This window comes from Narcine bancroftii, chromosome 11, assembly GCF_036971445.1.
Source record: "Narcine bancroftii isolate sNarBan1 chromosome 11, sNarBan1.hap1, whole genome shotgun sequence".
NCBI classification, from domain to species: Eukaryota; Metazoa; Chordata; class Chondrichthyes; order Torpediniformes; family Narcinidae; genus Narcine; species Narcine bancroftii.
The window spans coordinates 11,451,063-11,464,305 of NC_091479.1; the positions used below are offsets into that span (position 1 = coordinate 11,451,063).

Consider the following 13,243-nt stretch of genomic DNA (forward strand, 5'->3'; position numbering starts at 1 on the left):
GGTAAAATATATACTATATACAAAGACAAACATTTGACTAACTGACACTAAATAAAAACCATATGATCTGTTCTGACTTACCAACAAATTTGACTTAAAGACAGACTTAGGAATGGCTTTCGTTTGTAACCTGGGGACTGTCTGTATTCTCCTTATATTCCCATTAACGATTGTTCATCTTTGCATTAGGCCAATGCACAACAGTCAAATAAAAATGTGAAGGTTTTTTTTTAATAAAGGGATTTGTGTAGGATGAGTATATGTGGATGGTTGTTCGTCAGAGTGGATGAGATGGGTCAAAGAGCCTGGTTCTGTGTTACAAGCTATGTGGGAAGGGAAAAATGTTGGTGGGTTTAAAGAACGAGTCTGGACACAGGTTGAACACAGAAAGGATCTTTATTAAAACACATGTAAGGGGATAGCATCATGGATAACCACACTAGTACACTCAATTACACAACACAGTATAACCAGTCACATCATACTTTAACACTACAGACACTAGCAAATATTTACAGTCTTATAACAACCAATCCGCTACCCATCATTCCTTGTCTAACATGGGCATGGCTCCAGTTCTATCTAACAGCCCCAATCCCTGTGTAGTGCACACCTTACCAACTTCTCCTCCAGTGTTTAAGGCAGTGTCTTTGGTTCATTGATCATTCAGGAATCTGATGGCAGAGGGGAAGAAGCCATCCTTGTGTCATTGAGTGATTATCTTTAGGCTCCTGTACCTTTTTCCTGATGGTACCAGAGTGAAGAGGCTGGGTGGTGGGTGGGGTCCTTGAGGATAGAGGCTGGGTATCAAGCAGATATTATAGTTGCATTTAAGAAGCTTCTAGATGGACACATGATTGTGAAGGAAATGGAGAGGAAATTTAATTTGGACATCAACATAGTCACATGGGCAGAAGGACTAGATCCTGTGCTGTATTAGTCTATGTTCATGTTTTTCTTTAGACATCCAGCATGGTAACGGGCCCTTCTGGCCCACAAGCCCATGCCGCCAAATTACACCCAATTGACCTTGCAACCCCTATACGTTTTGAAGGGTGGGCTGTAATAGCGTTGTGCTAACCTTGTCAATAGATCAGTCGGTCCAGAGCAAAGGCAGCATCATTCCTTCAGGAGTCTGATGGGATCCAGGCTGGTGGTTAGTGAGAAATGATCCAAGTAATGGAGTGCAATGCATGGAAATATATAAAACTTGGGCAGAAACAAGTGTGCAGAATTGTGAAGTGCAAGGAGATCTGGGTCTTTTAAAAGTTAGAATGAAGATACAGCAAATAATTAGGAAAATGTTGTGAGGGGAATTGCACAGGAAAGCAGGAATGTTTTGCTTAAGATCCATACCTTGAGTACTGCAAACAGCAACAACACAATCCAGGAGAAACTCAGCAGTGTACTTTATATAGTAAAGATAAAAATACATCACCAACATTTCAGACCTGAGCCCTTCATCAAAGTATGAACAAAATGTTGACAGGCACTTAAATTTAGATTTAAATTTAGACATATACAGGCCCTTTTGGCTCACGAGCCAATGCCACCCAAATTACACCCAATTAACCTACAATCCCTGGCACATCTTGAACGGTGGAAGGAAAGCCACGCGGGCACAGGGAGAACATAAAGTCCTTACAGACAGTGCGGGATTCAAACTCAAGCCATTGGCGCTGCAATGGCCTAGTGCTGCCCACGGAATTCTCCAGCACGGTGTTTTTAGAAAAATCACTGCCTCTGCAGATCCGTCCTTCCCTCCGTTGTCCTGCCTACAGCATTGGTAACTTGAATTTAGGGTGGATTTAATGTACTGGAAACAGTTCAGAGGAAGTTTACTTAATTGAGAATGGGTGTGTTTTCTGAAAAGGATAGGTTAGTGAGGATTAGGCTTGTTGTGTACATTGCAATCTGGAAGACTGAGTGATTTTATTAAAACATATAAAATCCTGAGGCATCTTGATAAATTAGATGCGGAAATTGTATTTCCCTTTGTGGAAGAATGTAGAAGTAGGAATCATTGCTTCAGATAACTTTTACAATTTTAAACTTGCGTATTTTTTACCTATTATTTTATTCTTAATTAGTTTAATTATTTATTTTTTAGCAATGGCTTGAATTCCGGATACAAGGGGGTTTTACCATAGTATTTTTAGTCACTGAGTTGTACAGCAAGAAATTAGGCTTTCCAGCTCTTCTTTTCTGTCTGAGCTCATTCCATTTTCCTGTATTCGGCCCATATCCCTCTTGGCCTGTATAAATAATTTTAACTCTTACAATTGTACCCAACTTTACCACTTCCTTAGCCAGCTCATTTTATAAACTGTATATACTTGTGTAATCGGTGAATTTTTTGGACCACCTTTCTCGGGGCAGAAAAGTGGGGGAGGGGGGATGTCGACTTTTACACTGGTCGAACCTTTGACCATGGTATGTACCTGCGATGGTCAGGGTATTGGGAGCTCGGATGGCCAGGGCCGGGCGGTAAATCTGCGGTGGGGGCGTCGGGAACTCTGGCAGGTGAGCAGCCAGGACGAAGATCCACTGGCAGGGCGTCAGGAGCTCAGATGGGTGGGCAGTGGGTGCCAAAAATAGAGAGGTTGACTTTTACACAGATCATACCAAAAACACCTGACTTTTGGGCCAAAAGAGGAGGGAGGTGTCGACTATGACACTGTATATGAATGCATACGGTACTGTCAGTACAAAATTGTTGTCTCTGAGGTCATTATTTCCCTTTCACTTTTAATCTATTTCCTCTGGTTTTAGATTCTTTGGCCTTCTGGAAATGATCTGATTGTATGTCTTATCTATGCTACCCCCACCCCATTATTATATAAGCCTCCAAAAGGTCTCCCTTCTGCCTCATATGCTCCAGGGAGAAAAGAGAAAACCAGGCCTATCCTCATAATACAAACCAACCAGACATTCTCGTGTCTCTTTTCTGCGTCCCTCCGATAGCTAGGCGATCAGAATTGCACATGATATTCCAGGTGTTGTCTCAGCAACAGCCTGTAGAGTTGTAACATGAAGTCCATAATCCTGTACTCAGTGCCATGGTTGAGGAAACCAAGCGTGTGGAATGACTTCTTCATGTTGCCACTTTCATGGACTTGCATCTGCCACACCCCTAACTCCCTTGAGTCATGGAATAGACTCGTGGGATGGAGGGACGAGGTGAACCTCTTGCCATAACGTCACCCGAGTTTCAATGCTGGAATCTCACCTGGTCACCTGCAGAAGGTGTTAACTGTTGCTCTCTCTTTCAGACAGCAGTGCAATTAAATCTGAGTATCTGATGAACGCTGGTGCTTGTTCAGTCACTTGTGAAGAATTTCAACAGATGAAGCAGACTTTGGTACAACTCAAGCAGAGGGTAATGTGCCGCAATTATCACTGAGTCATCTTTTAACCTTGTCCTACTCTCCATTGTTCACTGTAAAGGTGCCACCATTCAGCGATCGGGACCGGGGTTCAAATTCTGCGCTGTCTGTAAGAAGTTTGAACGTTCTCCCCATGTCTGCGTGGGTTTTCCCTGGGGGCTCCGGTTTCCTCCCACCATTCAAGAATATACCGGAGGCGTCATTTAACTGAGTGTAATTGGCGGCACGGGCTCATGGGCTGAAATGATGTATGTCTACATTTTTAAAAAATGTGATAAATTACTTCTCTATACTTTTCCATAATGCTTCACTAATATTAGTCATTTCTTGTTACATCTTTGTAAATTCATTCTGTTGATCAAAAGTTCCTGATAAATGAAGATAATAATTACACTGAGCATTGCTCCTTCATTTCCAATACAGCATTAAAAATAGTTATTCAGAAACTTTGGTGGAATTGCACCACACCTTTACCTTAAAATACATTTCTCAGTGATGTTACCTTACCTACTCAACTATTCCTATTCAGCTCTGACCGCTCTCCTATATTGCACAGGCTGTGATTTTTTAGGTTATCTAAAACATTCCTTATTCTCGAATAGAACTAATTGCACCTCTTTGATCAATCCTTGGTCATCTGTCCCAACAATTGCCAATGTGGCTTGATATCAGATTGTGAAACACGTTAAAACACGTTTGAAGTGGGAGACAAGTGGAAGTATTTTCGTATCATTTAGAGATTTAGCGCAGTAAGAGGGTCTTCCATCCCCCACCTCCCAAATACACCCATGAGACTAATTATAACATAAAACATTAGGAGAATCAAGAAATTATTTCCGCCATTTGAATTCAGGATATTTGTGTCTGTAATAGCAGGATGTTTAGTTTCTTTTGGCCTAAAGACCAAATCCTTCTCTCTTCCCAGCTGCTGCTTACAACCCTGGACAACTCCAGTGAAAAATTACAATTGTTGAAGAAATGCGCGGACAGGCTGCAGTGCCTGCCACACATGATGGGTCGGCCTGGATCCCCTGGACCTCCTGGTAGGACTTCTTCCATGGGTAGTGAATGTTTTGTGTGGGTCCATCCCAATCCAACTTTGCTCCCTTCCTGTTTTGAGAGTGCTGGGTTGGGGGAAACTTTTCACAGAACTGATCCAAAAGACAGCAATATGTTGGGCCATTCTTACAGAACATAAGAAATAGGAGCAGGAGTAGCCATTCGGCCCGTCGAGCCCGCTCTACCATTCAATGAGATCACGGCTGATCTGATGATGGGCTCATCTCCACCTACCAGCCTTTTCCCCATATCCCTTAATTCCCCTACTATGTAAACGTCTATTCAACCTTGTCTTAAATATATTTACTGAAGTCACCTCCATCCATTGCTTCAATGGGCAGCAAATTCCACAGATTCACCACCCTCCTCCCTCATCACAATCCCAAGCAGGCCTTTCACACTTGAATATCCAGAGGACTTAATTACTGCATCTAGTGCAGCCTTTGTGGCATTCTCTACATCAGAGAGACTGGTCACAGACTGGGAGATTGCTTTGCTCAGCATCTCCTCTCCGTTTGCAACCACAGCGACCTCCCAGTGGCCAACCATTTCAATTCTGGGTCAGACTCCCATGCTCACATGTCTGTCCATGGCCTGATGTACTGTCCCAACCTGACCACCTGCAGACTGAAGGAGCAACACCTTCTTTTCCGTCTGGGTGCCCTCCAGCCAGATGGCATGAATATTAATTTTATTTCTTTTCATTAAACCTGCTCACCTTTTCTTTCCCTCTCCCTTTTCCTGGCCTTCCATTTCTTTCACTCACACAGCACTACCATCCCTCTTCTTTCTCCACCTATCATCTCCTGCCTTGCCACCCTCTCTTCCCCCCCCCCCCTACTCTTTTGTTCGGACGCTTGCCAGCATTTTCTCATACTTTGATGAAGGGTTCAAGCCCGAAACATCGGTCATGTATCTTTACCTTTGCTACATAAAGGACACAGTTGACCTGCTGAGTTTCTCCAGCATTTGTTTTTTTTTCTTCAACCACGTCTAGCTATAGATTTGTATAGATGCCAGTTAGAATTAGTTCATAAGAATGTGTCAGTACTGCAGATTCAAAACATGCAGACCACAAGATATGGACCACAGTATGCTGGGGTAGAGAGCTTCAACCCTATGGATATTTGCAAGTCAGGATGATGTGTGGATGGAAGGAAACCCTGTGGGAAATATTCCCCGGCAATGATTGCCCTTGTTCTTCTTAGTGGAAGGTGCCACTGTTTTGGGAGGTGTTCCTGAAGGACTTGGATTAGAAACCACAATGAATTTTGGAGATGGCACATATTTCAACCATTGTGTGCTGATGTCGGAGAGGATGAATGTTCAGGGTGGGGATTGTGTGTTACTGAATTATGCAGAGCTTTGTGCGAGTTGTTGAACCTGCACCTGCAGAGGTAGGTATTGAGTTGTCCATTGCATTCCTTGCATGTCTTGGTAGGGCTTTGGCACGTCAGGAGGTGAATCAAAATCAAGTGGGAGGCATGGGTTTAAATGGCCAAATCAGCCTCGAGGGTGCTGTAAATAAAATTGATTTAAATGTATTTATTTAGAAGGAGGCTGTTCAGCCTGCAGGTTGAAGAGAGTGATAGCTACTAGCTGGAGCCACATAGAAAATCGCCTTGTTAATGAGACATGCACTGCTGAGTACATGTGCAGGCACGGGGCATTCAGTAAATACAATGCTGCCATGCACTGAGCATCAACTGTAAGTGGGAGTGCGGCAAACACCCTCATTAACTAATTTAGAAGATAGAAGTCAACCTCAGACCTTCCTAATGAAACAAGGAACAATCTCTGCACGTTCGGAACACTTTACTAATTGGATGGGAGATGCGGAGTCTTCCTTCTTCCACCTAGGCACCCTCCAACCGGATGGCATTAACATCAACTTCTGTATGGGCACCCTCCAACAGGAAGGCATCGACATCTTCTCATTTGGTTTCCTGTATCCCCTCTCTCCATCTAGCCCACACGTGTCAAACTCAGGCCTGCGGGCCAAATTTGGCCCATGATATAATTATATTTGGCCCGCAAGATCATATCAAATATGTATTAGAGCTGGCCCGCTGGCCGCCACGCCAGTATAGCACATGCACAGCTAATACTACAAATCCCAAAATGCTTTGCAAATGCATTGGCGCCGGCCCGTCAGCCCGTTAATCGCCCCCACCTCCTCTGTTTACTTTCATTAGTATCTGCGACCTGTCGCCTAACTCACATGTAATAAACCCCTTACGAAAAATGGCCAAACGAAAGACAGAAAACAGGACCTTTCAAGACAGGTGGGAGGCAGACTATATGTTCATCATTTTAAAAGACAAACCTGTTTGTCATTGAAGCAAGTTGTTATTTTTTTGACTTGTTGGCTTGTGAAAAAAAATACATTTAAGAGCTTAAAGGCTATAGAGAAATATTATTTATTGAATATTTTATTTCTCATTTGTTAATGCTTCTTCTGGAAAGAGTTTAACCAAAACTATTATTAACCATTTATTTTAATAAGAAAAAGTTTAACATTACATATGTTGAAAGAAGAGAAAACACGCAGATGTTGTTGAAAATTTTCAATAAATATTTAGTTTGGCCCACGACTTAGTCCAAGTTTTTAATTTTGGCCCTCTGTGAATTTGAGTTTGAGACCCCTGATCTAGCCCATTGTCACCTTTCCTCTACTTCTGTCTGCCTCTTTCTTTCTCTCACTCTCTTTCCTGTTCCCTCTGTCTCCTTTCCCCCAGCTCTGCATTCACAGAGCCAAATCACCTCCTTCCCCCAATCATTTGATTTTACCTTTCCTCTCTCCTGTTCTCTTATCTCCAATTAGCACCTTTTTGTTGGTCTGGACTCTCTCCCCTACCATTCTTCCCCCTTTCTCTCTCTGTCTTTATTCAGGCACCTGCCTGCTTTTTCCTTGTACCTTGAATAAGGACTCAGGGATGAAATGGCAGTAATATATCTTTACCTCTTATGGATGCTGTGAGACCAACTGAGTTCCTCCATCATTTCTCTGTATGTTTAGGAAGGACGTGGAAGCTATGAAGAGAGTGCAAATGAGATTTACCAGGATGTTGCCTGGATTGGAAATAGTCTTGTGAGGCAGAGCTGCGACATTTCTCTTTGGAGCATAGAAGGATGAGAGGAAACTTAATAAAGGTCTACTAAATTCTGAGAGACATAGATGAGGTGGGCGGCCAGAACCTTTTTCCCAGGGCAAGTGTAGCAAACACATGGACATCGCTACAAAGTGAATGGAGGAAAGTTTAGGGGAGACTTTAGAGGCAAGTTGTTTTTACACAGGGAGTTGAGGGTGTCGGAATGCCTTGCCAGGGGTGGTGGTTGTTTGGGGGGGGGGGGCGCTGAAACATTAGGGGTATTTAAGAGACTATTAAGCACAGGGATAAAAGAAAAAATGGAGTTTTACGAGGTTGGAAGGGTTTAGCACTTCATATGACCTGTTCACGTAACCATTATGTTTATATGGCTGTTCCTTACAACTTTCTGTTCAGTATTGATCCTTGGGGTGGAGATGAAAGGGATTACACTGGATATTGAAGATTGTGCTTCCTGAAGACTTTGGGTGCATTTTATGGATTTTGGGCTTCTGTTCATGAAGATCACCTGAAGGTTTTCCTACCACTTACCGTTTTTTTAGATATAACCTGCTTCTTTTGTGATGTCCTGTCCAATTTTAAGTCTACTTCGAGCAGACAAAACCATGAGGCGCAGCATGTCATTGAAAATTCATTTTCTGCATTCGCACTCTGATGTCTTCCCTGCTGACCCCTGGTGCCGTCAGTGACGAACACGGTGAAAGGTTGCGACCATGGAAAAGCTGCATCAGGGCAACTGGAATCCATCAAAGCTGGCCAACTTTTGTTGGACGCTGACACGAGAGGCATCAGATGCAGCAAAACATTTTTAGGTCAGTTGTAACTAACGCAGTGTGTCAGAACATGCTAGATTGAATAAAAGTTAATTTAATGTTTCTCCAACTTCCTACGTGATGCAGCTTGAAGTTCCCTATCATATCCCCAATTTTTTTTCAAGAAGCAAATCTTTTGAAAAAAATTGTTGTCCAGTGTATGGAAATACTCTTTCTTTTTGAGATGGTCATTAACTGTCTCTGGTGAGAATGTTGCTTCCCACGTTAACTCATGCTCAAGGAATGTGCTTGTAGACAAGGACTGCTTCACTGGATAAGGACTCCCAAATGCAATTTACAATTGTGCAATGATCGCCAAACATTCGCGACAGAAGGAACGTCATTGATAAACCTGGAGAAGAATGTCTTTTCTACACCAAATGAAATGAGATCTATCTATCTCAGTGGAGTTCCTTCCATGTCCATTGGAAAACTTCCCCTACTTCAGTTCAAGGGCACTAGACAGAAAAACTATGCATAAGAATCAGAATTTATTGGCATGAACATGTCACAAAATTCATTGTTTGTGGCAGCATCAAGGGAAATTATTGCTATAAATTACATTTTTTTTATAAGTAGTACAAAAGAAGAGAACAAATGAGGTGGTGTCTGTGGTTCACTGTCCATTCAGAAATCTGATGGGCAGAGAGGAAAAATCTCTTCTTGTAACTTTGGGTGTTGGTCTTCAGTCTCCTGTGCACTGTTGCAGTGAGAAGATGGCATGGCTGAGTGGTGAGGGTCCTTGAGGCTAGAGCAGTGGTTCTCAACCTTCCCTTCCCAATCACATCCCACCTTAAATATCCCTTACTAATCACAGAGCACCGATGGTGTAGGGATGACTTAAGGTGGAAAGAGAAGGGTTGAGAACCACTGGGCTAGAGGCTGGTTTCTTGAAACACTGGCTCTTGTGGACATCCTTAATGGAGTGAAGACTAATGCCCATGATGGCCGAGTTCACAACTCTCTTAGCCTTTTTCTGACCTGGGCCTCAGCACCTCCATACCTGAGAGTGGTGCAACCAGTCAGAATGCCCACCATGGTCCACCTGTAGAAATTTGCAGGAGTCTTTGGTGACGTACCGAATCTTCTCAAACTCCTACACTCTAGCCCCAAGCAGATAACTAGATTGACCAGTTTGGTATTGCATTTGGATGAGAGGTTAAACGTCACGGGTGGTCTCCAAAGTGCCAATTACAAAGAGGAGAACAGGGGAGACCTCAACCAACAACTAATCTAATCACTGTCATATGATACTTGTGGGAGGTTGCTGTTTGTAAATTGGCTGTTGTGTCTCCTCCACTAACAGTCGCAACAATGAGTCCACGATATTTTTTCGGACTGCAATGTCGCGAAAATCGCAGAAAAAAATTGCCTGTGTGGTCGTTCACACTGGGCATCTTTTTAGACTGCAAGTACCCAAGTGCAACAGTCCTGGGGGCTGGACATGCAGTCGAGTTCAACAAATTTTTCGGTACGATTTCCTCCAAAGGGTTGTAGGGTAAATTGCGGGGCAGGAATTGACTCAAAATTCCTGCACATTCCTTTTAAGACTGGCCCATGTAGCAGCAAAATTCCTTGATTGTGCCATTACATGCCCGCAGTCTGAAAACCCCTAATATGTATTTTATAATCTAGAAAGCATTTCAGAATATGTTGAGGAAGCTGCTACTTAAATGTAGTCATTTTTCTCTGCCAAATCAACTTTCGACTTCACCAGTCTTTATTAATTTTTTGACAACCAGATGACAGGATAGTTACAGAATAATTCTTCTTTTTCTTTGGCTTGGCTTCGCGGACGAAGATTTATGGAGGGGGTAAAAAGTCCACGTCAGCTGCAGGCTCGTTTGTGGCTGACAAGTCCGATGCGGGACAGGCAGACACGATTGCAGCGGTTGCAGGGGAAAATTGGTTGGTTGGGGTTGGGTGTTGGGTTTTTCCTCCTTTGCCTTTTGTCAGTGAGGTGGGCTCTGCGGTCTTCTTCAAAGGAGGTTGCTGCCCGCCAAACTGTGAGGTGCCAAGATGCACGGTTTGAGGCGTTATCAGCCCACTGGCGGTGGTCAATGTGGCAGGCACCAAGAGATTTCTTTAGGCAGTCCTTGTACCTTTTCTTTGGTGCACCTCTGTCACGGTGGCCAGTGGAGAGCTCGCCATATAACACGATCTTGGGAAGGCGATGGTCCTCCATTCTGGAGACGTGACCCATCCAGCGCAGCTGGATCTTCAGCAGCGTGGACTCGATGCTGTCGACCTCTGCCATCTCGAGTACTTCGACGTTAGGGAATTAACACATTGTAAAAAGCAGGATAACTGAATGCATTAATAAGATTAACAAATCAGAGATCAGGAACACAAGTCAAGTACAGGCAAAGGAGGAAAAAAAACTGCTTCACTCACTTTTTCTCAACGTCTGCCTGTTTTCTTGGGAAGCGATGTACTTTTCACACCACACATTAAAATGCAGCCCGAGGAGTATTTTAGGAACATGTTCCAATTTCCACGTCTCAGAATTGGAACTCACAGCAGAAAAGCGGTGAGCGCAATGCTATTGCAGCGCTGGTGACCCAGGTTTGAATTTGGCGCTGTCTGTAATGAGTTCTCCCCGTACCTGCATGGGTCTTCACCGATTGCCTCCCACCCTCCAAAACGTACAGGGTTGTAGGTTAATTTGGGCAGCATGGCTTCTACTGTGCCGTAAATAAAATTTATTTAAAATGTATTTATTTAAAGGAAGACCGTTCTGCCCTTTATATTGGTCCAGGTTGAAGATAGAAGAATGGTGCTCAAAAATACGAGCCACGTAGAGAATTGCCTTGTGTGCGTGATGGATATGAGACCTTTGAGTTCACAGGTACTGCTGAATATAATGCAGGCATGGGGCATCCAGCCAATGCAATGCTGCCATGTACTGAGTAGCAGCAACAGTCGGTGGGAGTGATAGAAGTCAACTCCTGACCAGGATTGATCTCTCCAAGCCCAGAAGCAACTCATTAGATGGGAGATGCAAACACTCGAGCAGTGTCTTCTGTCTTCCAGCTGGACATCCTCCAACTGGATGGCATTAACATCAACTTCTCTGGTTTCTTTTAGCCCTGAAACTCACCCCCCCCCCCCATCTATCCCCATGTCTCTTTTCCTGTCTTGCTCTCTCTCTCTCTCTCTCTCCTCTCTCTCTCTCTCTCTCTCTCTCTCTCTCTCTCTCTCTCTGTCTTTTTCCTTTACCCTCTGTCTCTTTGTCACAAAGTCAAATCATCCACTCCCCAATCAATTCTCAACTTTCATCTCCTGTCCTCAGACCATATCCAATTAATATCTTTTTTTAAATTTAGACAAACAGCATGGTAACAGGCCATTTCGGCCCATGCCACCCAATCTGCACCCCATTAGCCTATGTTTTGAACAGTAGGAGGAAACCAGAGCTCTTGGAGAAAACCCACGCATACATGGGGTGAAAGTACAAAGTCCCTACAGACAGCGCGGGATTCAAACCCTGGTCTGGTCACAATTGTTAACACTGTAAAGGCATTGCACTAACCGCTACGCCAACAGTGCCATCCCTTTGTTTATTTTTATCTTTTGTCTATTGACCTGCACTCCTCCCCTGCCTTGTCCGTCCTTCTCCCCAATGTGCCTCCCTGCTTTTTACTCATACCTCAGGCCCAAAACATATATATTTTATATGTCTTAACCTCTTTTGGTCACTACGAGACCTGCTGAGTTCCTCCAGCATTTCTGTGTTTCTACTACAGTCTGCAGACTTTGGCGTTCCGCTCCAGCAGTGGATATGGGCTCAGTGCCTAAAGGACTGTCAAACAGTGCACTGGGAATGGATTGTGCATCACGTTCCCCTCATCCAGAACACCAGAGTCATATGTGAAGATATAGTACAGTCCATTGATGAAGTCATATTGGTCATATTGCTTTGAAGGTTTCTTCTTCCATTAGTTCTTCGTGCAGAGCACCTTCGCTCCATCCACTCCAGTGACAGAGACCTCCCATTTCACACCCCCACGCTTGCATATCTGTCCATGGCCTTTACGTACTATTTCACCGAGGCCACCCACAAATTGGAGGAACGACATCTGATTTTCCGTCTGGGTCCTCTCCAGCCAGGTGGCATTAACATTGACTTTTCCGGTTTCTGCTAAACTGCTCTACTCTTTTCCCCCCCCACCCCACCCCCACTTCCCCTATCCAGTTCTCCTCCCTCCCCTTGATCGCTGCTGTCCCCTCCCTCCCTCCTCCACCTTTGCGACCACCCCTCCCCCTACTCTTTTGCTCGGACACCTGCCAATATTTTGCCCTTCATGAAGGGCTCAAGCCCGAAACGTTGGTTCTGTATTTTTACCGTTGCTATATAAAGGACACAGCTTGACCTGCTGAGTTTCTCCAGCGTCATGTTTTTAACTTCACCCACGGTGGTTGCAGATTTTCATGCTTCTTCCTTCTAGTGAATTCTGGACCTTTTGGGTGAAAATAATTTCTCCTCTCTCTTTCCTAATTCCTTCAACTTTGTGCTCAGGGAAGTAAGTGTTTTGTCCATTCTGCTGAGGCCCATTAGAACATAATGCAACTGACCTCAATGTCCTCAGAGTTGAGAATTTCAAATGGGAATCTTGCAAGAATCCAAATTATGCAAGTGGTTGATTGCACTTATGCGGAAAGTTGGAAACAACATTTACTATATACACCCAACCCCAACCCACCAATTTTCCCCTGCAACCGCTGCAATCGTGTCTGCCTGTCCCGCATCGGACTTGTCAGCCACAAACGAGCCTGCAGCTGTCGTGGACTTTTTACCCCCTCCATAAATCTTCGTCCGCGAAGCCAAGCCAAAGAAGATGACATAATACACCATCCAACCACTCCCATCACAATT

The 13,243-nt window shown here is 44.0% G+C and overlaps 1 protein-coding gene across 2 annotated transcripts in view; it reads left to right on the top strand.

The window, feature by feature from the left end:
* Positions 1–13,243, top strand: part of LOC138745519 (collagen and calcium-binding EGF domain-containing protein 1-like) — a 113,019-nt gene that overhangs the window by 71,271 nt on the left and 28,505 nt on the right. For both annotated transcript variants that reach the window (XM_069902614.1, XM_069902615.1), the window contains exons 5-6: positions 3,273–3,379; positions 4,312–4,429. In XM_069902614.1, coding sequence (XP_069758715.1) covers positions 3,273–3,379; positions 4,312–4,429 — 225 coding nt within the window. The remainder of the gene's footprint in view (positions 1–3,272; positions 3,380–4,311; positions 4,430–13,243) is intronic.